General features: G+C 39.3%; 1 protein-coding gene across 3 annotated transcripts in view; it reads right to left on the minus strand.

Annotated features, from left to right (window-relative positions):
- Nucleotides 1-25003, minus strand: part of LOC130930315 (voltage-dependent calcium channel subunit alpha-2/delta-3-like) — a 288134-nt gene that overhangs the window by 172504 nt on the left and 90627 nt on the right. For all 3 annotated transcript variants that reach the window (XM_057858208.1, XM_057858191.1, XM_057858200.1), the window contains exons 8-11: nucleotides 24400-24474; nucleotides 17428-17517; nucleotides 16850-16963; nucleotides 12041-12119 (exon numbers count right to left, since the gene is read on the minus strand). In XM_057858208.1, the coding sequence (XP_057714191.1) occupies nucleotides 12041-12119; nucleotides 16850-16963; nucleotides 17428-17517; nucleotides 24400-24474 (358 nt within the window). The remainder of the gene's footprint in view (nucleotides 1-12040; nucleotides 12120-16849; nucleotides 16964-17427; nucleotides 17518-24399; nucleotides 24475-25003) is intronic.

The raw sequence follows: 25003 nt of genomic DNA on the forward strand, positions 1-25003 counted from the left end.
GCTTGAATTACCAAGGACAGTGGGAGAAAGCCCGTCTGGATGCCGCCCAGGGTCTATGTTTAGTAATGTCGGGTGAAAGTTTGGCGAGGCTCCCTTATGCTCTGCTGTCTGATAACACATTACTTGTATGCTCAACTTACGTTAATATGTTTCTAACAATTTTATAAACTGTGATTTATTGACCTGTTTTGCACATGCACCAATCATTTCGAATAAAACATGAAATGGAATCATATTGTCCAAATGTTTTATTGCGATCAATATCTGCAATATAAAAGAATAACATACTATTTTTGTTTATATGTACATACCTTGCAATATTTCCTTGTAACAACAAAATCTGTGTCAGCCCTTCTGCATTCGGCAAATGTAATATTACTTGTAATTTCACCTCATTTTGGTCACTCAAGTGGTCTGGTGTATCTTTCTAAACCTCACATCAACACAGGCTTACAGGTTGTTATAATTTTGTCAACGAACGATCAATGAAGTGATAAGAACGAATGCACAACACAGAAAGTCCTGGAGCTTCATCTCTGTCGTGCTAAATCCATTTTTGGAGATTCCGTGGGTTCCTCTGGTTTGATTTTGCAATTTTATGTCAACACACTGCTTACTTCAACTGCAATTCATGTTGTTCTTTCTAAAACGGAGGTTCGGAGCAGACATTTACCAAGATGGCGCCGGCCATATTTCGCTCAGGAAACTTGTCTATAAAGCGCCGGTTCGCTACCTTTTCTTTTCCAGCAAATACTACCTTAGTTAATATTTAAATTGCCAAGTATCACCACCATGGCCAAAAATGAAGTACGGTATTGCAGTAGGACAAAATTTTCATGAAAAAATAAGCACAAGTAACCTGCAGGCAACCGCAATTAGTTGAGCATGTCTGAAAAGAATAAATCTGAAATCAGGCTCCGAAGATCGATAGATCATGCTACATGGCTTCCAAGTTTCAAGATGATCTGTTCATGAATAACGGACCTAACAGGCCTTCATATTGTAATAAGGTAGAGGTTTTATTTGACATTATTAAATATATTATTAATATAGAAAAAATATTATATACTTAAATAAGAATTCAATTTAGTTGTATTAGAAGAAAACAGGGGTATAGAAAATCAGTGTTAGAAAAATAAAAGTTGGAAAAATGACTAAATTTGCATATATTTCAAAGTGCTAATTAACAACTGAATTGTACTGTAGTCAATTAAAAATGCTAAGGAAGTTTAAACATTTAATTCAGTGAATCTTTTGCAAAAGGACACTATGTACTTCTAGTGGTTCGCATACCATAATTTGTCAACAAATGTTGTATACTGTAGGACAAAATGTTACAACTCTTGAACCTGACAAGGAAATGAACCATGTGACCATGGGATCCAGCTATTACTCTACCAGATAGCCGACTATAACACACCAAAGATACGTGAGCACACGTAAACTTATACACATCCACACACACACACACACACACACACGCACACAAGCACACACACACAATGTTGTGGTTCAAGTAAGGTATAAAACAAGCTGCTTTGGTGTAGCACCATCGTTCATCACATTGCTGTGTGAAGAATGAGTAGTCTCTTTGAGAGGCCTAAGGGCGTCCTTCGGGCTGAGCCGTCAGGGAGAAAGAGATGGGGAGGAAAAAAAAAAAAAAAAAAGAATCCTCCCATTCATTACACCTAACATTGGTACAGGCCAAGAGAGAAGCCAGTGGCGGACTTGGCAATTTTGGGGCCTAAGGCGAACATATCCAGTGGCCCTCTTCATTGGTCAGGGGTTAAAAAGGTGAGAAGGGTGTGGAGGAAATATGTTCTGGTACGCTATGGCTGTCCTAAACGACAAATTTTCTCCTGATTAGTCAGCCAACTAGTTTTACGATTAATCGATTAATCTAATAATTTTCTTTTTTTTTTTACTAATTAAGCAATGAAATTTTGTTGACGCTTATTAATTCACAAAACTATTTTGGAACACTTAAATTCTTTATTAAAGTACAAATTATCTTTTAAAAACAATAATTAATCACAAATAAACAATGAGGTTAAATGCTGATAGCATTTACTAGTGCAAAAGAATGGAAAGTAAACAGATTCAGAACACTGACTTTGCCTTTCCAACATTATTCAAAACAATTCTAAAAGAATTCTACCAATATTATTATAGTATACTACTATATATAATAGTAGTATAATAATTATAATAATTATTCATTGCCAATCATATTTGTCATGAAGAGTGTCATTTGAAAGCTATGTGTATAATCTGTAGTATGTAGTATTTATTCAACATATTATAATATTAATTTTGAAGTATATGGAATTAACTCCAGAAATCATCATTTATATGATGAACATGATGTGCTTTTGCTGTTAACCAGCTGTTGAGTGTTTTTGTATGACTGATTGGAACTGGACTACATAGTTTCGCCACAGGGTGTGCTGTCGTGTATTTTATGTTCGGTATGAAGAAGAAGAAAGTTAAAAGTGGCATTAGAGGCCTGTTCTCAACTTCTTCCTCGCTCACTGCACTTTGGCTCTCATGGAGAGCACGTTCGCTCATGTGTTCGAAATAAACGATATCCGACGTGCAAAGTAGCAAGTGAGCTGTAAAAATAGTGAGCTTAGTGGTGTAAAAACCGCGGGAGAGCTAAGTGAAGCTAAAGAACAGCTAAGCGGAGCTAAGCGATGCTAAACGGCGCTAAATGAAGCTAAGCGACTGATACTCAGTCCGTCATCGTGGAACAGTCCATTGTAGTGCGCGTGTGTGTGTGTGTGTGTGTGTGTGTGTGTGTGTGTGTGTGTGTGTGTGTGTGTGTGTGGTGGGGATAATATAAATGCAGCATTCAAATGGCTTTCTTTTTTGTTTTGTTATTTGTTTGGTATGCTGACATAATTATACATGACGAATAGTTGGGGGTGCTGCTGACTCCGGTGGCCCAAGCCGTTGCTCGTTGGGGCAAGGGCAGCTGGTTGGGGCCCCCTACTAAGGCGATCGTCTACTTCGCCTGAATAGTAGATCCACCTATGAGAGGAGCAACATGAACTATTCAAGATGATAGCATAAATATGTTCTTAATCAACTCTTTTGGCAGGGTACATTTGTGAGAATACACATGAATGAACAAAGCACGACTTGAGTGTGATTAGTTTAATTCTTCTGAAGCCTGACACTTAAAATATCGAGTCTAACAAAAATTTGGTTACAACAGGAAAATAGTATAAATATAACAAAATCAGACCTACGGATTCTATTTATGAGAATACCATGAAATGCATCTCCTAAATGCAATCTTGTTCTTTCTTTGCATGTTGATTAAATGGGGCAAAATGTGACTCTTCAATTATCGCTGTTTTTCTTTTCTTTCTTTTTTTTGCGCTGAGTGTAGGGATTTTTGCAATTTTATTGCACTTTTTGCAATGACAAATAAAGTTCGATTCTATTCTACATGTTTTTAGTGCCAGCCCATGGTACGCTGCATGTTTTTTGGGGTTCAGTAGAACAGTCTGTGCCAATATGTATAGGAGAACGGCGCAGGGATACGGTGTCAGACAACTTGGTAGAAATGACAGTTTCATGGCTGAAAGGTGCACTTTTACTATGGCGCCGAAGACACCCCTTCTTAAGTTTTGACGCAATTTAAAATGCTGATCTTGAGCATGGGCGCACACAGCTCAGCTGTCATGTGATGTGGTAATGTGTTTCATTCACAAATATGTTAAGCGGGTGGATCAAACCCTTCGGATCCTTGTACACCATCCATTTTCCAACATTGCTTTTTTTTGTAAGGGTCATGGTGTGCTGGAGCTTGCTGGAGCAAAGCTGTCATATTCTGCTGCCGGTTAGATTGTGTTTTGTTACAGAGTGTGTTGTGGGGGCGTTCTCGACATCGCACCTGCATCCAATGCCAGCTCATCAACATTGCATTTAAATGCTGGCGATCCAAGAGAAGGGTGCCGAGATATTGTCTTGCTGATTGCCTTTTGACACCATGTACTCTCGAGTCTCGTTGCATTTGCTAGAATCACCCCTGCTTCTCTTGTTTTGTAACCCTCTACTAAGCCTGAACGATATATCGTTTAAACATCGCCATCGCGATGTGCGCATGCGTGATAGTTCTATCGCATAGTTTTTTTGTTTGTTTGTTTTTAATCCACATACGCTTTCTGTTCTGCGCACAGCCTCCTTCCCTCCCCCTCCTAGCTCTTTGTTCCTCACAGTCACTGCGGCACTTGCTTATTCAAGTTAACGATGTTTGTTGATCTTGCCAAAGAAGCGGACTTCACACACGCAGCAATGTGTCAATCATTTAACTTGTTAAACAGTTTCTGCAAGGAAATGCGCTGGAATTAATGTGTGTGTGTGTGTGTGTGCGCGTGTGTGTGTGTGTGTATGTGTGCGTGTGTGTGTGTGTGTGTGTGTGTGTGTGTGTGTGTGTGTGTGTGGAGATGTTCGCGACTAGGGATGGGAATCGAAATCCGATTCCAATTCGGAACCGGTTCCGAGTGTTTCGAGGCCTCGACATCACAATGAAAAAGCCTTAACGATCCCTTTAACGATTCCTAAAGACGCATATTGCGTCGTGACGTGTCTTGTTGTCCAGACGCATCAAACTAGCATGGCGCCAATAACCACTCGCTCCAAAGTTGGACTACAATTCACCAGGAAAGAGTGTGAAAATGAAAGGTTACGACGGGTAAGCACGAGCTTTGCAGCCATAAACATAACAATGACAGCACGTAGGTTCAAACGCTCGAAAGTGTGTCTTCACTTCACGAGGAAAAATTACAACAAAGCGACTTGTAGTCATTGCAAGGTGGAGATAACTGCATCGGGAGGGAATAGACTGCACTGTACTCATCGAGACAGCTATACAGCTAGCTAAACTCCGAAATGACGATACAGAAGACGTTGGTATAATTTGCTGACTTTATTCAACCATCACTTGAAGAGTGAAACTAAAAATAGAAATGAAACAAATCAATTTTGTCCCCAATAACAAACAGGTTTGCATCAACGTAAATCAGCGATGATTAGCTGCTAATAACAGTATGGTTAGCATTCGTTCGCTAGCATTAGCACATCGTTCAAACCACTACACAACTGGATTTAAGTGTCCGATCGCGAGTAAAAACACAACAACAACAACACAAAAGATTATACATACAGGCGTTGCCTCTGTAGATATTAACATTAACAAAGAACGTAGGCTCGTAGAAGTGTTTCCCTCTCTCACTTCGCTCGTTCACTCGCTTGGATGCGGCATTTCTTCGGGTGTCCAAACTGCGGCCCGCGGCCGAAATACGTCCCGCTTCCACATTTGGTCCGGCCATTTTGATTTTTTTTTTTTTTTTCTCAATCGTGTTATTTATTTCCTGGCCTTTTTCCTTGAAGAATTCAGAGAGGGTTATTTGGTTATTATCTATTTAATTAATAGTGTTTTTATTATTAATTATTTTTATTATATTATTATTTTTATTTTATTTTATTTACTTTCATTCTGTGAAGAATCCAGAAAGGGTTATTTGATTGTGGCTTTCTGAAAAACAATAATTTTTTACATTTATGCACTTCTGCAATCGTCACACTTTTTTTGTTACAAACTGACCACGGCCCCTCATCAGAGAAGGGAAAAGTTATGTGGCCCTCACAGGAAAAAGTTTGGGGACCCCTGCTTTAACACATATTGCCAAACGCAGAACAACAACCTATCTGCCAATATATACCAATATTTTTTATTTCTATTAGATAAATGTTTCAGTAAAATGTTTCACATTCTTGTGTATTTGCCACTTATTGCCACAGTTAACATTGAGGCTTTGGGCCTCTTTTGATCTCGTTGTGAGTTTGTAAGGTTGTGAGTTCTGATTAAACAAACTCGATGCCAATCAAAACGTTTGTTGTTCTTTTTCCCCAAATTAGAATCAATAAGAGAATCGATAAAGAATTGAATCGTTATGCAATATCGATAATGGAATCGGAATCGTAACAATCCTATCAATTCCCATCCCTATTCGCGACATATAAAATAAATGCCAGAAACGATCATGAAGAGTTTGTAATTTCTGTATGTCACTCCAAGAGTTACAGCCATGGTAGGTGAACAGAAGCATTTAATAAAGCCAAGCATTTTTCTACTACAGTACTTTATTCTTGTTTAAAAATGATTCGGTTGGTCAGTTATGTTTAAAACTGATCATAATTATTACAAAAAAAAAAAAAATTCTCCTTTATCTAGCTCTTTCCAATGCTAAATCTGAATACATACATTTAGCACACACACACACACCCACACAAACAAAACTGGGGAGGGGCTTATCGCGGCGGGTTCTGGTCCCCATTAACAGCGAAAAACGAGGGATCACTGTACACTGTGGTCATGGTGAGTCATCCAAAGTCTTTCCAAAATTTCTTAATTTTTTTTTTTTTTTTTTTTTTTCATATGACAATATAATATCGCAAACCCCCCAAAAAATCGCAATAATACTTTTTTCCAATATTGTTCAGGCCTACCCTATACCTTGTGCTGGTATTTGAGTGTTTTGTCTTTTTGGCTATCTGCCTATCGCCTTGGTTTGCCCTCGCATTAGTATTATTGATCGCTGTCGACCTGCTGTCACGGACCCATTTTGTTATTCCACTTTTCTGCGGCCGCGTGTTATTTTTTTCTTTGTATTCAATAAAGCCTTAAATGCATCCCTTGTTTTTTGTCTATTTTGAGGTCCAACTTTGTTTCCGCATTTGCGGACCCTAACACAAGCTGACTGGCAAAAGAGGGGACTGCACCCAAAATTGGTCACCAGTCGTTCGTAGGTCACGATTCTTGTATTAATTAATTGGTGGTTGTGGGAGGGTCATGCATGGACACCAGTGATTAGGGAAAAAGGCAGTCTCCAAGAGCCAATTTCATTATGCCCATCTTTGCCCCGCCGATGGGATGTGATCTGCTCAGTAGGTCTGCCGTACTTTCTCATAACAAACTTCCAACGAGGAAACCAGAAATAAAATAAAATTCTGTCAAAAAATATATATTCAGTCAAATTCAAATTACATCTACACACATTCAATTATAAATCAATATTCAAGCAACATCCACAAAAACGTCTATAATCTCCATACCATTAAGATTTCTAAATCATTTCCAGGCTAAAGGCGTAGTTATGCTTCTGCGGCAGACCTACGCCGTCAAGGCAGACACGATTTACAGGCACGCGGCTCCACAAAATTCTGACTACGCGTCACGTCAAGGTGACGTGACGCAAATGGACTGTGATTGGTCCGCTCAGACTGTTGTTTCCGGTTCAGCGCGAAATCACCGCCATTTACAAACATTCTTGCACTTGCCTCAAAAATGGACCAAGCCGACAAGAGGATCGTCGAAGAGGTCCGCAAGTACGACCACATGTACGATGTTCCTTCAAGGTATTATAAGGATTGCCGTTCCATCTCCGTTGGCATTGTTGTGTAACCGGACGAAAACTAAAGGGAATTTACAAGAGTCCCCCAAAACCGTACAAACACAACGCCACACCCCTCTAGTGGCTTGGCAGTGAATTACAGAGCATCGCGTTCCCTTGCCGCAGAACTATCGAATGCTCATTGACGTTGTCACCGCAACGCAGAACTCAGGCTTAAGTCCGCTCTTCACCTCACTGCGCAGAAAATATGAAAGTTGCTCACATGAGGACCACTGTTATAATGTTGAATTTTGAGATTCTTTTTTAAAAGATAGTTCCGATAAATGTAGTAAAAGTCACTAAATAAAGCAACATTATCTCTAAGTGTGACGGCCCCTGGCCGTTTAATGGTTAATTTTCTGAGATTCTTCCAGTCAGCTGATCGTCGCCTCCACCAGCTGGCTGCTTCCCCTCCCACTGTGACGGAAGCTGATCGACGCAGGACGGACTGACGACGTCGCCGCTGCTGATTGGCCAAGAAAAAGGCGCCAAGCTTCATAAACCTGCCGCTGTCAACGTTCTATGAGGTCGCAATTTGGCAGTATTCTGTCGCGTTCCTCCTCGCTAGCTGTTTGCTCGCCATTCACGCTCGTTTGCACTTTGATCGCTAGTTTGATACACTCCCGCTTTTTCGGTGAGATCTTTTGTGTTTATTCGTTATTGGATCGTTTTTGTTCACCACTGTAAATAAGAGCACTGAAGCAAGTAAGGGTAAGTCGCCATTTCTGTTCACCCCGTTTTCTCCTGTTTTGTATAGAGTAGGAAGTTAGGTTAGACGCTGTCTTTTCTTTGTTCCTTTTACATGACCAGGGTTTAGTTAGCAGGTGGGGTTTAAGTGTAGTTCCTTCTGTTTGTTGTTTTGGCCTGGGCTTACCCTGAAGTCACGCTTCCTCGGCATTTTGTACATATTCATTGCGAGTTTGATTATTGTGTAAATAAATTTGTGTCCACTTGTACAGTTGTGTGGCTTGTTTTATGTTACGCCTTTCGCGAGCCATCTTTGGCACGTAACATAAAATTGGGGGCTCGTCCGGGAGTCGGACCCGGGACCTCTCGCAGTGATTGTACCCGTGCTCTTTTGGCCGTGGTGTTTTGTGTTCTTTTCGTTTGGGTCATTTTTGGATCCCTCGTATTGTGCGTTACCCGTGCTCTTTTGGCCGTGGTGTTTTGTGTTCGCTTTTTGTTTATTTTTTGACCTCGCAGTGTGCGATACCCGTGCTCGTTTGGCCGTGGTATTTTTTTTTTTTTGTTCGCTTCTTCCCGGTTGTGTAAGTCAGCTTCCACAGTATTATGTCTGCCACCTTCGACATGGACGAGTTTGCGCGTTTTCCGTCCATTGAGAAATTAGATCGTTGCAGTAAAGCCGACCTACTATTGGTTGCAAACCTATTTGACGTTCCGGTACCATTAAACGCGCGCAAGAAAGAAATAAAGGCCTGTTTGTCGGAGCGTCTAGTGCACATGGGTGTGGCTACGCCTGTTGAGGGGGACGTGGGCGCGGCAGCTGCCGGCTCACGATCCCAAGCGGGCGCGGATGACTCCGCCGCAGCCCCGCCGCCAGCCGCCGATCCGGCGGCGTTACTCCAGGCAGGGGTGGACGGGGGAGACTTACAGCTGGCCCTTCAACTTCGTGAGGTGGAGCTCCAGATGAAGACCAGGGAGGTTGAGCTTATGCACCTACGCATCAGGGCCTTGGAGCTGGAGCGGACCCCATCCACATCCACCCCCTTAGCCCCGCATGCACCCATGATGCAGCCGAACCCAGTTGACGCAAGTAAGTTCATTGCTTTGGTTCCGACGTTTCGCGAGAGTGAGGTCGACTCGTATTTTAACGCCTTTGAGCGCATCGCCTCAGCTCTCGCTTGGCCGAAACATTTGTGGAGCATTTTGCTCCAATGTAAATTAGTAGGAAAGGCGCAGGAGGTGTGTTCGTGTCTCTCCATGGACGAAAGCATGGACTATGACACTGTGAAAGCTGCGATATTAAAGGCATATGAGCTTGTCCCTGAAGCATACCGCCAGAAATTTCGGGAGTGTAAAAAGACGCCTACTCAAACGTTTGCAGAATTCGCTCGTGAGAAGGCTGTACTGTTAGATCGTTGGTGTATGGCGAGCAAAGTTTGCACATTTGAGCAGCTGCGCGAACTATTCCTCCTGGAGGAATTTAAATCGTGTCTGTCCGAAAATTTAATCATGTATTTAAATGAACAAAAGGTGGACTCCGTGTCTAAGGCTGCCGTTATGGCAGATGAGTTCGTGTTGACTCATAGGGGCGTGCGGTCTGCTGATCGCCACGATAGAGTTTCAGTTAACTCCGCGTTAAAAAGACAAAAAGTGCCGCCTAGTGGGTCGTCGCGGCCTAGTTCGTTGTCTCATTTTAATGGGGAGTGTTTTTACTGTCACTTAAGGGGTCATAGAATTGCTGCCTGCCCTGTCCTCAAAAGGAAAGAGCAACGGCGGACCCCTAGTCCGCCCAAAACCATGGGTTGTGTCCAACAAACCTCTGCACCATCCAAGCTAGCAGCAGAGGGGGTTAATATCGATAAGATTAGGGAGTCGTATAGGCCATTCACCTTTGAAGGCCAAGTATCACTATTAGCTGATGGCAGTAACTCGGTGCCGGTAAAAATTCTGCGTGACACTGGTGCAAGCCAGTCCTTCATCTTAGCCTCTGTTTGACCTTTTTCGGCTGTCTCGTCATGCAAAACAGACACTTTAGTTGTGGGAGTTGGAATGATTCCATTTCGGGCGACATTGCACAAGTTATATTTGAATTGCCCACTAGTTGTCGGCCCTGTAAAAGTCGCTGTTCGTAAAAAGTTACCTGTTGATGGGGTTCAGCTTATTTTGGGTAATGATTTAGTAGGGGAAAGAGTTTTCCCAAATTCAGATGTAAATGATGACTGTGTGTGCGAGTCAGTGCTGTCACCAACTACACCTACAGTGACTGACAAAAAAGTAGATAGGCTGCTACCACCTGTAGCTGAACTGAAATTCGACGGGGGCCATGCTAAGTTGGTCAGGGCTCAGCAACGTGAACAAAGTAAAAATTCGTGTGTAAAAATGGTTGCTACCCTGACGAGGCCTGACAGTTCGCCAAATTTAGAAAACCAGGTCGTAGTTGGTGACGTGGAGTGGGGCCACGAAATCCTGCTAACGCTAATGTGCGCGCCCACTCGACCAAAAGACCCTATCGTTATTTGCCCTCCAAAATTTGGAAGTATACGTGGGGTCGAACCCGCGACCGCTGACTATTCCAGTTATAAAAGGGTAAAGGTTTGTTTTTAAGGTGGGGGGTGTGACGGCCCCTGGCCGTTTAATGGTTAATTTTCTGAGATTCTTCCAGTCAGCTGATCGTCGCCTCCACCAGCTGGCTGCTTCCCCTCCCACTGTGACGGAAGCTGATCGACGCAGGACGGACTGACGACGTCGCCGCTGCTGATTGGCCAAGAAAAAGGCGCCAAGCTTCATAAACCTGCCGCTGTCAACGTTCTATGAGGTCGCAATTTGGCAGTATTCTGTCGCGTTCCTCCTCGCTAGCTGTTTGCTCGCCATTCACGCTCGTTTGCACTTTGATCGCTAGTTTGATACACTCCCGCTTTTTCGGTGAGATCTTTTGTGTTTATTCGTTATTGGATCGTTTTTGTTCACCACTGTAAATAAGAGCACTGAAGCAAGTAAGGGTAAGTCGCCATTTCTGTTCAACCCGTTTTCTCCTGTTTTGTATAGAGTAGGAAGTTAGGTTAGACGCTGTCTTTTCTTTGTTCCTTTTACATGACCAGGGTTTAGTTAGCGGGTGGGGTTTAAGTGTAGTTCCTTCTGTTTGTTGTTTTGGCCTGGGCTTACCCTGAAGTCACGCTTCCTCGGCATTTTGTACATATTCATTGCGAGTTTGATTATTGTGTAAATAAATTTGTGTCCACTTGTACAGTTGTGTGGCTTGTTTTATGTTACGCCTTTCGCGAGCCATCTTTGGCACGTAACACTAAGTTTAAGTAAGGTAAACGAAGACGCATTGGTGCTCTCTTCCTCTTGCACTGATGACACGTGTCCATCAAAATAAAATTAGCACATATGTTGCACTTTATCTGGAGATAGGCCGTGGGTTATGCGTTGCCCAGACCAAACCCGGTCAGGAAAATAAGGAGGGCCAAGATATAATAAATGAATACCAAGCAATTATCTTTGGTACTCACTTGAGAGCTAAAATAAAACCTTTATGTCCATCCCTGTGTATAGCTACTGAATCATACATATTATACTTACTGTACTTAGTTTGTGCAAACATGAAGAACATAATGTGGCAGCTGGAAAATTGTGTCTTTCAATGATTGTTCACAAACATCCTGTTAACATATTCTGTTTGCCATCGTCACACAATCTAACATCCTGCATACTCTATGCATACAAGACTCATTCTCAATCCAAATCACCCTCACAGGTATGACCAAACATCAATGGCCAAACAATCACTGCAATATCTATGCGTATCTCACAATAACATGCTACAAACTCATTGATGGGGGGAGGGGATTATATGGGTGAACAAAGTAGTTAGAGTTGTGTGTTGATCCTACCTTTGTTAGCACATGCCATCCATTTGAGATTATCTGCAAAGGCTGACTCACGGCCAATCAGGTAAGGGAAAATGCGGACCTGTGGAAAAAGAGTAGATAGAACTGTCAGTCATCTTAATCATATTTCCACTAGGCCCACCCGAACAGCTTGGATATATTAATGGAGTCAAAACAAGGCAGAGTATTCCTTCTGTATTTTAAAGTGATTAACAAGGCTGTTGTATTGGTCTAAAAAAACATCTTTAGTTTTAGTTTTTTTTTTTATGCGTCTGAGCAAATTAATTAGTGAAGCATAATTACAACACGACTTTAGGAGGCACTAAAAGTTAGCATGATCGAATTTTCTGTCTTGTAATGACAAGACCACCAGTATGAAATCGGTGGATGTTGGATAGGGACGTGAATGTGCGCGTGTGAATGTGTGAATATGTAATTTGCCAGACTGGACCAAATGCAAGCTTTCAGGGTCGCAGCTGCCATAGCACCCAAGCCTGTATTTTTCACTGCTTTTCTTTACTGTGACAGCATGCGTCTGCTTTTGTGTGCGTATGTGCTAGTGCATCAACTAAATGGGCCTTTACATGTTTGAATAAGCGTGTGTTTATCCTATTTTGAATGGCTGACCTTGACAGAAGTGCATCATGTATTTATCGGACTCCTTTTTTCACAATTACAAAGATGCTCACATACAGTAAATATATGCACATACTGTATATGTAGTTGGTTCACAGCATTACTCAATAATTTTTGGTGATGGCTCGCCACCTGTTGCTGAGCCCATACTTTTTTTTTTTTTTTTTTAATTGGTAATAATCCTTTAATATCAGCTTTCATAAATTTTTAGAAAACAAACATCTATAAGATGCCACCAGCTGGACAATAAACATTTACATATATTTATAGAAATTTGGATTACATCATCACTAATCAATGTGGCACACTACTGTATATCAGTAAATAGTATGCTCTTTACACATCTTACAGTACTGTATATAAAGGCCAACGGATAAGAGAAGTCTTTGTAGTACATTTGCTGGTTGCAGAGAGGTCAATTTACTGCTTATCAAATATGGAAGAGGTTGACTGCAGTGAAAGTGCAGCAGAGGTAAAAACAAGCAGCAGCCCCTAGTCACTGCATGCGATCTTCAACCTACTTGAACGCGCACATACATATTAAAAAAACCTTGTCAGATATTTACATTGTAAAATCCAATAGCTACCCTGACTTACATTCATGAGTTAATTTTACTAGGTTATCAAAAATATGGACTTCTAACTGGCATTTCGAAAGTACTAGCGACTCGCATGGTGAAAAAGGTCAAATACTCAGTGTTTTCAGTTAAGATTTCTTAATTTTGAATTATGCTGACTTGCAATAATAAATAGCCACCACTCTATGCCACCGTAGTCTAATTCCGACTATGCAATAGCGCATTCAAAGAAATGAGCACTGAACATATGTAATAGCTACGTTCACTCTCCCATCATAGATCATAGTTCTTTCTAGGAAATACAGTAAGTAAATGCTCAAGTTTGTCTGTTGATATGTTTTACTCACTGCCATGACATTCAGCCTAGTGAGGGCTTCAGAAAGGATTTGCGTCGAGTGATTTGACTCGAGTCAGGCAAGTCGCCAGATTTAAAACATGAGGCGTGTTTATTTATGTGAACGAAGAAGAATTTGTAACCTGCCTATTTGCAATACATTGCACATGCATGCAATGGAAATGCCACCTCAGGGAAACCAAGATATGGGCTTCCAGCCAGAAGGTTCACTGGCATGCTTTGTTAGAGTAGCATACCTATACCTGTATGTTTGCTATTATAGTTGTGGATTAAATGTTTTCTTAAAAATTAATTCTTTAAAATCACTATGTCATTCAAATGATAGCAATACAGGGACATTTTTTTCATGAACTTGCTTCGACATTAAAAATAGAATATGACAGAATGGATGGTAATTTTGTTCTATTCCTTTGTGGTTTGTAGTATTTTTGATGTGTCACGACCCTGAAGTTGTTGGCTTTTTTTCAGTGAGGCCAGTCTTTAACTGCGCAGTTCTTTCAAAACAAAATCAAAACAGTGATTACATAGGCCGTTATTTATTTTACGATTTGTTATTCGAAAACGAGAAATGAAATAACAAGTAGTTATCCGTTTTCTGATTTTGGATTCTAAAATGAAAAAAATAAATAAAAAGTCGTTATTCGTTTTCCGATTTTGGATTCTAAAACAGATGTGTAATGACCGAATGATACACTGATAATTTTGATTTCAAAACGAGAAATGAAATAACAAGTCGTTATTCGTTTTCCAATTTTGGATTCTAAAATGAAAAAAAAAAAAAAAAAAAAGACAAGTCGTTAATCCTTTTTTCGGTTTTGGATTCTGAAACACATAAGGAATGAACGAATGATAAATTGATAATTTTGATTCGAAAACCAGAAATGAAATAACAAGTCATTATCCGTTTTCAGATTTTGGATTCTAAAACAGATATGTAATCAATGAATCATACACTGATAGTGGCTGTACACAATAAACAGACAGGCTCTTGTATTTTCACATCGCGTCCATTCCAAGACCCACTGTGAAATATCATGTAATCTGACACTGATCTTTAGGCACATGCTAAAAATCGTGTAGTCTGGGGAAGTCGTTTGAGGGACTTAATTCTAAGTACTGTACAGTATGTGCAAAGCGCACGCACACACACAGATCTGTGAATACCTTCTAAATCATTATTTATTACTGAGAAAATTGCCTCCTAAGAGAAACTAAAATTGGTTTACGCGACAGCTTTACAGATGAACTTCCAAAAATCTAACAAAAGGTCAAAGTGGGGTTCATTCAACAGCTTCACAACCCAATGATTTTACAATACTTTGCTGAATACAAAACAATTGTGGACAGGACATTGAGGGAATAGTTGCGTTTGTAGCACCTCTGCTGCCATTTCCTTTATGCAATAGTTTTAACTGGGGTTACCACATTTGATTGCATTTTTTTTACCCACACCTAGAGACCTTAAAGTGCATGTGACACGAAAAAGCATGTTTATTTCATAATACATGCGGTATTTTATGTTCCTGAATGATATGGACCGCTTGGATGTGTGTGGAAGTGATCGCTATATTTATTTAGTTTTTTTGAATCCCGTGCCATGAAAATGAGTGACTTCCGGCTTCGGTCTTGCATTGAGGAGGAGGGCGCTGTGACGTGTACGGGTGAAGGCGTACTCTTCACTAAACAGCCATACTGTTGTGTATGAGGACTAAGGATTCAGCTGATTTTGCGGATTAATACGTTTATTTTTTGCATCACGCCAGCCAAACGACTGCAGAAAAATTGCAAAAAACTTGCTTTATGAGGGAGAGGCGTGTGCGCCTTTTTGGAGTTTCAAAAGGTTCCCATTCACTGTGGATATTGGCCAAGCCCCACTACTGTGGGACTATTGGATTTACGAGGAAGTGAGTAAACATCTTGTTTTGTATTATGTCAAATATTATTACAGTGATTACAAAGTAAACACTACAAACTTTTTTTAAATAAAGGACAACTTAAGTTTGATCATTTATAGGCATGTAAAAAGCTCTCCTCGTGCACATTAGCTGCACGTTAGTTGCAAAACAACTGCAGCCCCCCTCCTCTGGGGAACGAGCTGTAAATTGCTCTCCGCCGGGCGGTTTGCCGATCCGCGAAGACAATCGACAACCCAGTCATCATGTCAAATAATCTGGGCTAGTTATGTGTGATTTTCCGGTTCGAAGACTTTGAAACATCACTCGGTTCGGGTTAGCATGTCGGCTAGCTGTCACGCTTCTTGGTTTGTTTACATTCTCCGAAGCCGGGGAAGGGAAATGACATATGTCCGATTTAGGTGTCATAAAATATCGTTCGGGAGGTGCGACAGGTGAAGTCAACAGTTTTGACCATTATGGAGTAATTTTGCAATAGCATCCTGAATAAGTGTATTTTTATTATTTCATATTCCATTTAGCACAAGACTGTTATTTGTCATGACCATGCCATTTATTTAGCAATTGGGGAAAATACTTGGATAAAAAGAATATCCTGTAAAAATACTGAAGTAAAGAGACAGAAACAATGACATTTTGCAGCTCTCTTCGTCGCGTTTTCCTCTTTGTGAATAGTTCCCCCTCGACGGGCTGACTGGTCCTTCTCAAGCCATTTATTTAGATATTGGGGAAAATACTTGGATAAAAAGAATATCCTGTAAAAATATTGGAGTAGAGACTGAAACAATTAAATTTAGCGACTCTCTTTGTCGCGTTTTCCTCGTTCTGAATAATTCCCCCTCAATGGGCTGAATAGTAAAACCGATGAGCCCAGTCTCCCGCTGACGTCATCCACCTGTTGGGGACGCTAGAGCCCTATAATGGTAGGCGTGGCTAACTGGTAGATTAAAAGACACATTTTTCGTCATCTGCGCTTTGCTAAATTGTTGTATATAGTCGAATCGTCTCAAAATATGATTCTAATTCACATAATAATGCTATTTAAGACTTTTTTTCACATGTCGTATGCTCTTTATGTGCGCAAAACTCACTGTTGAATGCCAGTTGTCAATCCTTTCATTTTTTTTTTCTGATCTATACAAAGTGATTTCAAGCACTATATAAAGTGCTATATCATATTTATCTATCATCATCACATTTTAAAATGTAAAATTTATTTATAGTCTATTGTTGTGTAGTGATAGTGGCCTCATAAAATTGCCTTTAACATAATCTTGCCAATTATGTTTTTTTTTTTTTTTTTTTTTTTTTAAATAAAATAATACACTACCTTCCTTTCCGGCCAGTTGTACTTGGCGAAAATGGCATCGTATGTATCCACTGCTCCATCAGTAACCAACATAATGGCTTGGCTGCATTCACTGCCTCTACCAGTCTCGTTAAACTGGGAAGTCAAGGAGCGAGTGAGAATGGAAGACAGAGTTAATTGAGGATACCAGAAACAGCAAATCACCATACACCACAATGCAATTTATTCATTTAGAGTTGAATATGACAACCTTTGCAGGAGGCAACACGTCTTTAATCTTACTCATCAAATGGTAAATCATATTAAAACTTTGCATACATAGTCCAATAAATAATAATGTTTTGTAACAGTATTTTACCCAGGTAAAATGACTACATACAAAGTGCAACTTCTGTTTTGTATTGCTTGTTAAAATTGCATGATGAATATTTTAGAATGCTGTGCAGGCATATCTGATACATTTTTCCTATTGACATAAGTTTACATAAATTTGCCTGATTGATTTGAAAGGCAGATGATGAATCGCAATGGTAATGATGACATCTCAGTATAAAAATTCTGTACATGTGGGAGGTAATAATGCATTTGTGCAGTCTTACCTCACTGAGAAGATTGAAGGCCTCACTTAAAGCCATGTCTAACATTCCGATGCCTTGAGCAAACAGCTTGTCAAGATGCTCCCGAAAATGCTGGAAACATTTGAAAAAACGTCATCATTTTTATTTTTTGTTGTTACAAAGGTGAACTGTCAATGGCACTCAAACATCACTAGGAATTCAAATCAATTTGACGTCTATCGCTGTCAATGGCAGCCAATCAGTTAGTGTAGTAACATGATTGTGTGACTTTAAAGTAGCTTTACAAAGGTAGGTCAAACAAGTGCAGCAAATGTTTTGCATTGAAAAGTTAGCTGGGATAGGTTTCAGCACTTTCACAACCCTTGTGAGGATAAGCGGCTGGGAAATGACATGTATCCTCTGATATGTATGTTTTTAAATAAATGATTTATACATCAATAATTTATTCATTAATTATCCATAACACTTAACCTCACAAGGGTTGCGAATTATTATTATTATTTTTGTAGTTGTAGAACTCAAAGTGCTGTTACACTGTACACCAGGGGTCCCCAAACTACGGCCCGCGGGTCGGATACGGCCCGCAGCCACATTTGGTCCGGCCCCCTGAACAAAAAAAAAAAAAAATTGTAAAAAAAAAAAAAAAAAAAAATTTTTTTTTTTTTTTTCAATAGAGTTATTTATGTCCTGGCTTTTTTCTGTGAAGAACTGAGCAATGGTTATTTGGTTATTATCTATTTAATTAATACAGTATTATTATATTATATTATATTACATGATATTATATTATATTATATTATATTCAGGGGTGCACATAAGTGGTCCGCACATGCGTACTGGACGTAGACAAACGCGCTGGCCCTCAACGGCTTCCATACGCTTTTGCGTACCGATGGCTGACCACTATTTGCGGCGGACACGAGAAAATAACTTCTCAAAATGTCGATGAGGCAGGCCACATTGAGTAATTACTTCCGTGTTCCCCCACCCCCGTCAAAAGACAGACAGACGACAGAGACGTCACCGGAGCTACCGAAAAAAAGGACTTTTGCTGAAAAGTGGCTACAGGAGGTACCATGGCTAGAAGCGAATGATGCTCGCACGGAAATGCGGTACAAAATGTGCCGTGAGAATCCCAATGTCGCCGATTAGAGCAACGCATTTTATGTAGGGTCAAAGAATTTCAGCCATCCAAACTTTGAAAAGCACGAAAAAAACAGAGAGCATGTGGCAATTAAGCAAACTATCGATGTCAAACACGACCCCACTCGCCCTATGGACATGTGGCGGAATAGGGCGGAATAAAGGTAATGAACAGCGACATGCACTGACAAACGTGTTTTTGCTCGCATTTTACAAAGCTAAACATACACGTTCAATGAGGTCTTATGAGGAGGACATCCCACTTTTAAAAAGGCTTGGAGTTAATGTGGGAGCCGCATAATGCCCTTTATTTTGAATTGGTCCTTTTATGTTTATTTCTTTACATTTCACTTCAAAGTAATGGCAATTTTGTTGTGCCAGTTGATGTTAATCAAGCATTAACTGTTAACATAATTAATCAAAGTTAATTGGCTCTAAGTAAAGCTTGTCATAAATTTATCGCATCAGGTGGGTCGGCTCTCAAGCTCAATGAGGACCAAGTCACATCTCCAGGTCCTCCTCTGAGAACCTGGGCAAAAAAATTATGTGCACCCCTGATTATATTATATTATATTATATTATATTATATTATATTATATTATATTATATTATATTATATTAAGGGCTGTCAAAGTTATCGCGTTAACGGGCGGTAATTAATTTTTTTCATTAATCACGTTAAAATATTTGACGCAATTAACGCATATGCCCCGCTCAAACAGATTAAAATGACAGCAGTGTCATGTCCACTTGTTACTTGTGTTTTTTGTCTCCCTCTGCTGGCGCTTGGGTGCGACTGATTTTATGCACCATGAGCATTGTGTAATTCTTGACATCAACAATGGTGAGCTACTAGTTAATTTTTTTGATTGAAATTTTTACCAATTTTATTAAAACGAAAACATTAAGAGGGGTTTTAACATAAAATTTCTATAATTTGTACTAAAATCTATCTTTTAAGAACTACAAGTCGTTCTATCCAGGGATTGCTTTGACAGAATATTAATGTTAATGCCATCTTGTTGATTTATTGTTATAATAAACAAATACAGTACTTATGTACAGTATGTTGAATGTATATATCCGTCTTGTGTCTTATCTTTCCATTCCAACAATAATTTACAGAAAAATAAGGCATATTTTAGAGATGTTTGAATTGCGATTAATTACGATTAATTTTTAAGCTGTGATTAACTCGCTTAAAAATTTTAATCGTTTGACAGCCCTAATTATATTATATTATACTATATTATATTGTATCATTTTTATTTTATTTACTTTGGTTCCGTGAAGAATCCAGAAAGGGTTATTTGATTGTGGCTTTCTGAAAAACAATACATTTTTACATTTAGGCACTCCTGCAATCGTCACACTTTTTCTGTTACAAACTGACCCCGGTCCCTCATCAGAGAAGAGAAGGGTTATGTGGCCCTCACAGGAAAAAGTTTGGGGACCCCTGCTGTACACAGACAATACAAAGAGAAAAGTCTGTATTTACTAAGGTCATAGTTAATATTTTCACAATAGTCCAATGAATAATGCGATGAAAAGAAAAAGAAAGAAAAAAAAACAAAGACAAAGTAACTTTTTTGTTGATTTTACCATTATCATGATAATAATTTTTGCCACCTTTGGTTGCATATTGTCGCTAAAATTCTCTAATGGGCAAATTTTTGTTTTGCAATGACCACTTGTCCAATTTGGACACACCAGAAACATTTTCTATTGATCTTTTATACCCTTCCAAATAGAGAACATCAATTTTTACACAATTTTGCTTTTGGTATCTACTGGCAGCTGTATCAGCATTCCACCTGCGCTGTGACGAATTATTATTTCTGCCCACCTTTACTTTCCATTCCCTTTTTATTTATCTCCTCGAGTCTTTGGCACCACTAGGAGGAGAGAAGGTTCTCCACACTCAGTAGGAGGCCGAGGTTCTGTTAAGTCCCAATCAGTGTTTGCTCATTTAATCTTGCGTGCACCCCTCCTCCACCCCACACATATCCCATATATCCACGTATCCTAACATGTACAGGAAATATGTCAAAACAACCTCCAGCATTCCTGACTCCAAATAGCAAAAGACACAACCTTTCCTTCAGCGTGGAAAAAAAGGTTAATCAGTTCCAATAAAAGGTTGCACCCTGAGGCAACTATTACCTGCTGCATTTGAGTGTGACAAAGGGATTGAACTGGTACGCTGTCTGGGACTTAGGATTCTATTAAATGCTCAAAAACGCTTGGGACCTATATCACAGTACACGTGGTTGATTTTGCTATTTTATGTGCACAATATGTGCTACAGTAGGCACTGAAATAATAACTGAGCCCTTGACACCTACGACCAAAACACTACTGTTTGATGATAGCATGGTTATTGTAAAGACTACATATGCCACTTTGAGTGGTGTGATCCTGTATCCACAATTTTGTAGTGATGACATATGGCTTACTATTAGTAAAGGGCATGTCAATCCAAATACAGATAATATTTATACTAGTGTCAGTATTAATATAGATAAATACCAGTGAATTACATAAGTACTTTAAAGAGACAGACAGCACCTACTATAAATTACATTCAAAACAGTTGCTCAAAGTATTTAAGTAAATCAATAACGTATCTTAGACCTCTGGCAATTGAGAAAATGTTTGAAAAAAAAAAATGATACCGCAGCTATTGTGTGATGTCAGTCATACCCAAGCAGGGTTTCCCCTCCTCATTAAATATTGTGGCGCACCGCCACACCAAAATAAAAGCGACACGCAGTGCAAAACAGATGTTTTATTTTTTTATTTATTTTTTTAAGGCCATTTCAAACTAGCAGCAGCCTAGTGTGAAGGGTTCAGCGGCAACCTATTCATTGTGTATTGTAATGTCCGTAACTATAAGAGGCCCCCTTAAGAGACAATCGGACAGCGAGCTGTGACGTCGAGGGAAGCGAGAAGGAGATAGCGGAAGCCCGCCGTTATTTTGTCCTTCTTCCCCCCCATTACTGTATTTTGGATCGGACTTTTCGGCGAAAGTGAGCGGTAGACAGCCGTCTTGGACGGAAAGGCAAGTTTGAATGAATTTGCACTGAGCAGCGGTTCAGAGCGCCGCCGCTCTAATGTCAACAACGCATTCAATAGCAGAGGGGCAGAGCTGTTACAGTGGACGGATATACAAATCACGGCTGACGAAACCATGATGAATGCGCTTTTTTCCCTAAGTTTCGCGAGCTTCGGGACACTCGAAAAATGTCTCTGATACCTCTCCTTGCTAAGCTAAATGGTAGCTCGATGTGCATTTGTGTGGAAATGTAGTTCACGAACAACAACAAAAAAACTGTTCACCTTCTCACCAAAACTAGTGAAACTCTTTACACGGCAATTAGAATTTCCCCCTACACCTTGAAATGGGTCCATTACAAGGGCGTAGGTTTGGTCTCAATATTGGTGGGGACCATATAACAGCATAACCTGCATGTACACTTTTAGCTGGGGCCAGGACGTTAATAAAACCAAACTGATAGGTGAACGAGGGTCAGGGCTACATTTCTCACGAATATGAACCTAATTAATTGACTGGCTAAATGATCAATGCAAAAATAAATCTGTATTGACTTGTACTAACTTTAACACTGAAAATTTATAACGTTTTAATCTACTGATTTTTCTTAAATCTATTTGTATTAAATTTTTTCCATCTTGTTTTGAGTGTTAAAGACTAGTTAACAGATTCATGGGTCAGATTATTCAATTTACTTTAGGTAAATATTACCATTTGTTTTAATTAAGCCCATACATCTAAAGGTTGGTCATTTTTCACCAAAATCAAGGGGGAAAATGAATTCAAATAATGTTTTGAACAATACCACTTCTGGAATAAAGAACATTTTTGACGAAAGAAAAGCTTTTTTAAAGATTAAATATACTCACTTTTTGCTTAAAATAAGAGTGTTAAGATTATTTTCAGATAGCTGTTTTTTTATTTCAAGAAATCTGAGTAGAATTTAATTTAAGCACTGGCAGATAATTTCACTTATTTCCATTATATTTACACCAAAAACAAGGGAATTTAACTAGTCATCAGCCAATCAAACGTCAAAAAATTGTGTCATTTTAAGTCTGAACATAATGAAAGTAATTCACTTAATAATGGTAGGGTAAATTCTATCCTTACAAAATATGTGAAGACAATCTAAATGACCTCTATAACTGAACTCATTATATAATGCAAATAAGGTTGCCTAAAAGTTGGTGGGGACAATTTGAGCATCCTGAAAAGTTCCTAGTGTTAGTCCCTAACGTCCCAATGCAAACCTATGCCATTGGTCCATTAACAGAAGGACAAGTATTGTTGTGTTAATGTCGTACATATTAGGGCCAAATAAAAGGAAAAAGAAAGACTACAAGATGTAAGTAGTACTATTGCTACAAGAAAAAAAAGTCGTATTATTATGTAGGGTAATGTAGCTGTCCGCATTTTACGTACATGTACCGTAGCTGAGACCTACGACATTAGCCTGGCTAATGAAATATTTCAAATAGATCTCTGTTATGGTTGTTCTTGGGAAACAAAATGTGAAAAAAATTAATTTGTCATGATTTTACGCAATTTTGCCGTGGCAAAACATGGTGAGGCGGTCCAACTCTGATGCAGCCCACCACAGCAGCTTCAAAAAATCCTAGGGGAAACTCTCCCCAAGGCCGTAGGTTTGCATAGGGACGGTAGGGACAAAACACTACCAACTTTTCAGGATGCTCAAATCGTCCCCACCAACTTTTAAGCAACCTTATTTGCATTATATTACGACTTCAGTTATGCAGGTCGTTTAGATTGTCTTCCCATATGTTGTAAGGATAGAATTGACCCTTCCATTATAAAGTGAATTATTTTCAGACTTACATTTACCCCCTTATCACTTGCTGAATGTGGTAAGATAATTATTAAATGGTTGTTAAATATTTGCTTTTACCAATGAAGGCTAACAATAAAGTATTGATTGCTATAATAGTATGTTCCATGATTGATTGCAGTAAACAGACATTTTAGAGATTGATAACTATAGACATGTTTAAATCTGCTTTGTCATTTTAAACGGTTTAACGGGAGTAGAAAGTCAGTGTTGCCCAACGACAGCCCCAAAACATAACTACTCTTGAGGAGATCAGCATGGAGAAATGGGCCAAAATACCAGCAACAGTGTGTGAAAAGCTTGTGAAGAGTTACAGAAAACGTTTGGCCTCCATTATTGCCATCAAAGGGTACATAACAAAGTATTGAGATGAACTTTTGCTATAAACCAAATACTTATTTTCCACCATGATTTGCAAATAAATTCTTTAAAAATCAAACAACGTGATTTTCTGTTTTTTTTTTCCCACATTCTGTCTCTCATGGTTGAGGTTTACCCATGTTGACAATTACAGGCCTCTCTAATATTTTCAAGTGGGAGAACTTGCACAATTAGTGGTTGACTAAATACTTATTTGCCCCACTGTATTTTTTTCTTAGGTGTTGTAATTCTACAATAATTGGTTAAAGATAGCTTGATGAAATCAACTATTCTCAACAGATTTAAACTAAAGAACTTCCTTTTCTTTTAAAGAATGAAATAACGAATAAATATAAATAACATAAACAAGAAAATAACAAAAAATCATTTTCACATCTTACCAAAGATATACAGTATACATATTAATAATGAAACCTTAAGAAGTGTTTGAATTAGAGGAGATCTAGCCTAACAACACAATTCACCTGATGAGCTGAACACACAGATTTAAAAGCTGCCTTAATTATCTTTAGTTAATGTCGGTTTTTGAGGGATGGTGATGATAAGACGCTGAAAAAAGGCTCACATCTTTGTTGGCAACATCAGCTTGGACCAGCGTTCCATTCAGGCATGGCTCCACATAATGCAATTCCTCATTGTACTGAAACAATACAAATAGAATCAGTAAATTATCATTTGTACCCACAAAATGTTGAGTACTTTTGTGGAAATCACTGATTAAACAATGTTTAATGCGCAATTTGCCGCACACACGAACTATTCGTGAACTAGAACGCCTGCCAATCCATGATAAAGTGCATAAAAGAAAACAAACGCAGTCTAACATTCAGCACATTTTGGAAACATATTTTCCAGATCATTTTTCACTCTTCTAAAAGAATAATTTTCTAAATAATGTGATTAGTCTCTGAAATGATAATGACAACTTTGTTCATTGGCGAGACAAGATGTGGGCTGGCAATGTGACAGGCTACATTTTGATGTGAAATAGCAACAGACAGACTTGTGCGTGGTGACACACACACACACACACACACACACACACACACACACACACACACACACACACACACACACACACACACACAGTAACAATGCTTTAGATGCCTGAGGCGGAAGCCAATCAACAACTGTCTTTTTTGCGCTTCAAATCTTCATTCAGCACGCTC

The sequence above is a fragment of the Corythoichthys intestinalis genome, chromosome 2, assembly GCF_030265065.1.
Source record: "Corythoichthys intestinalis isolate RoL2023-P3 chromosome 2, ASM3026506v1, whole genome shotgun sequence".
NCBI classification, from domain to species: Eukaryota; Metazoa; Chordata; class Actinopteri; order Syngnathiformes; family Syngnathidae; genus Corythoichthys; species Corythoichthys intestinalis.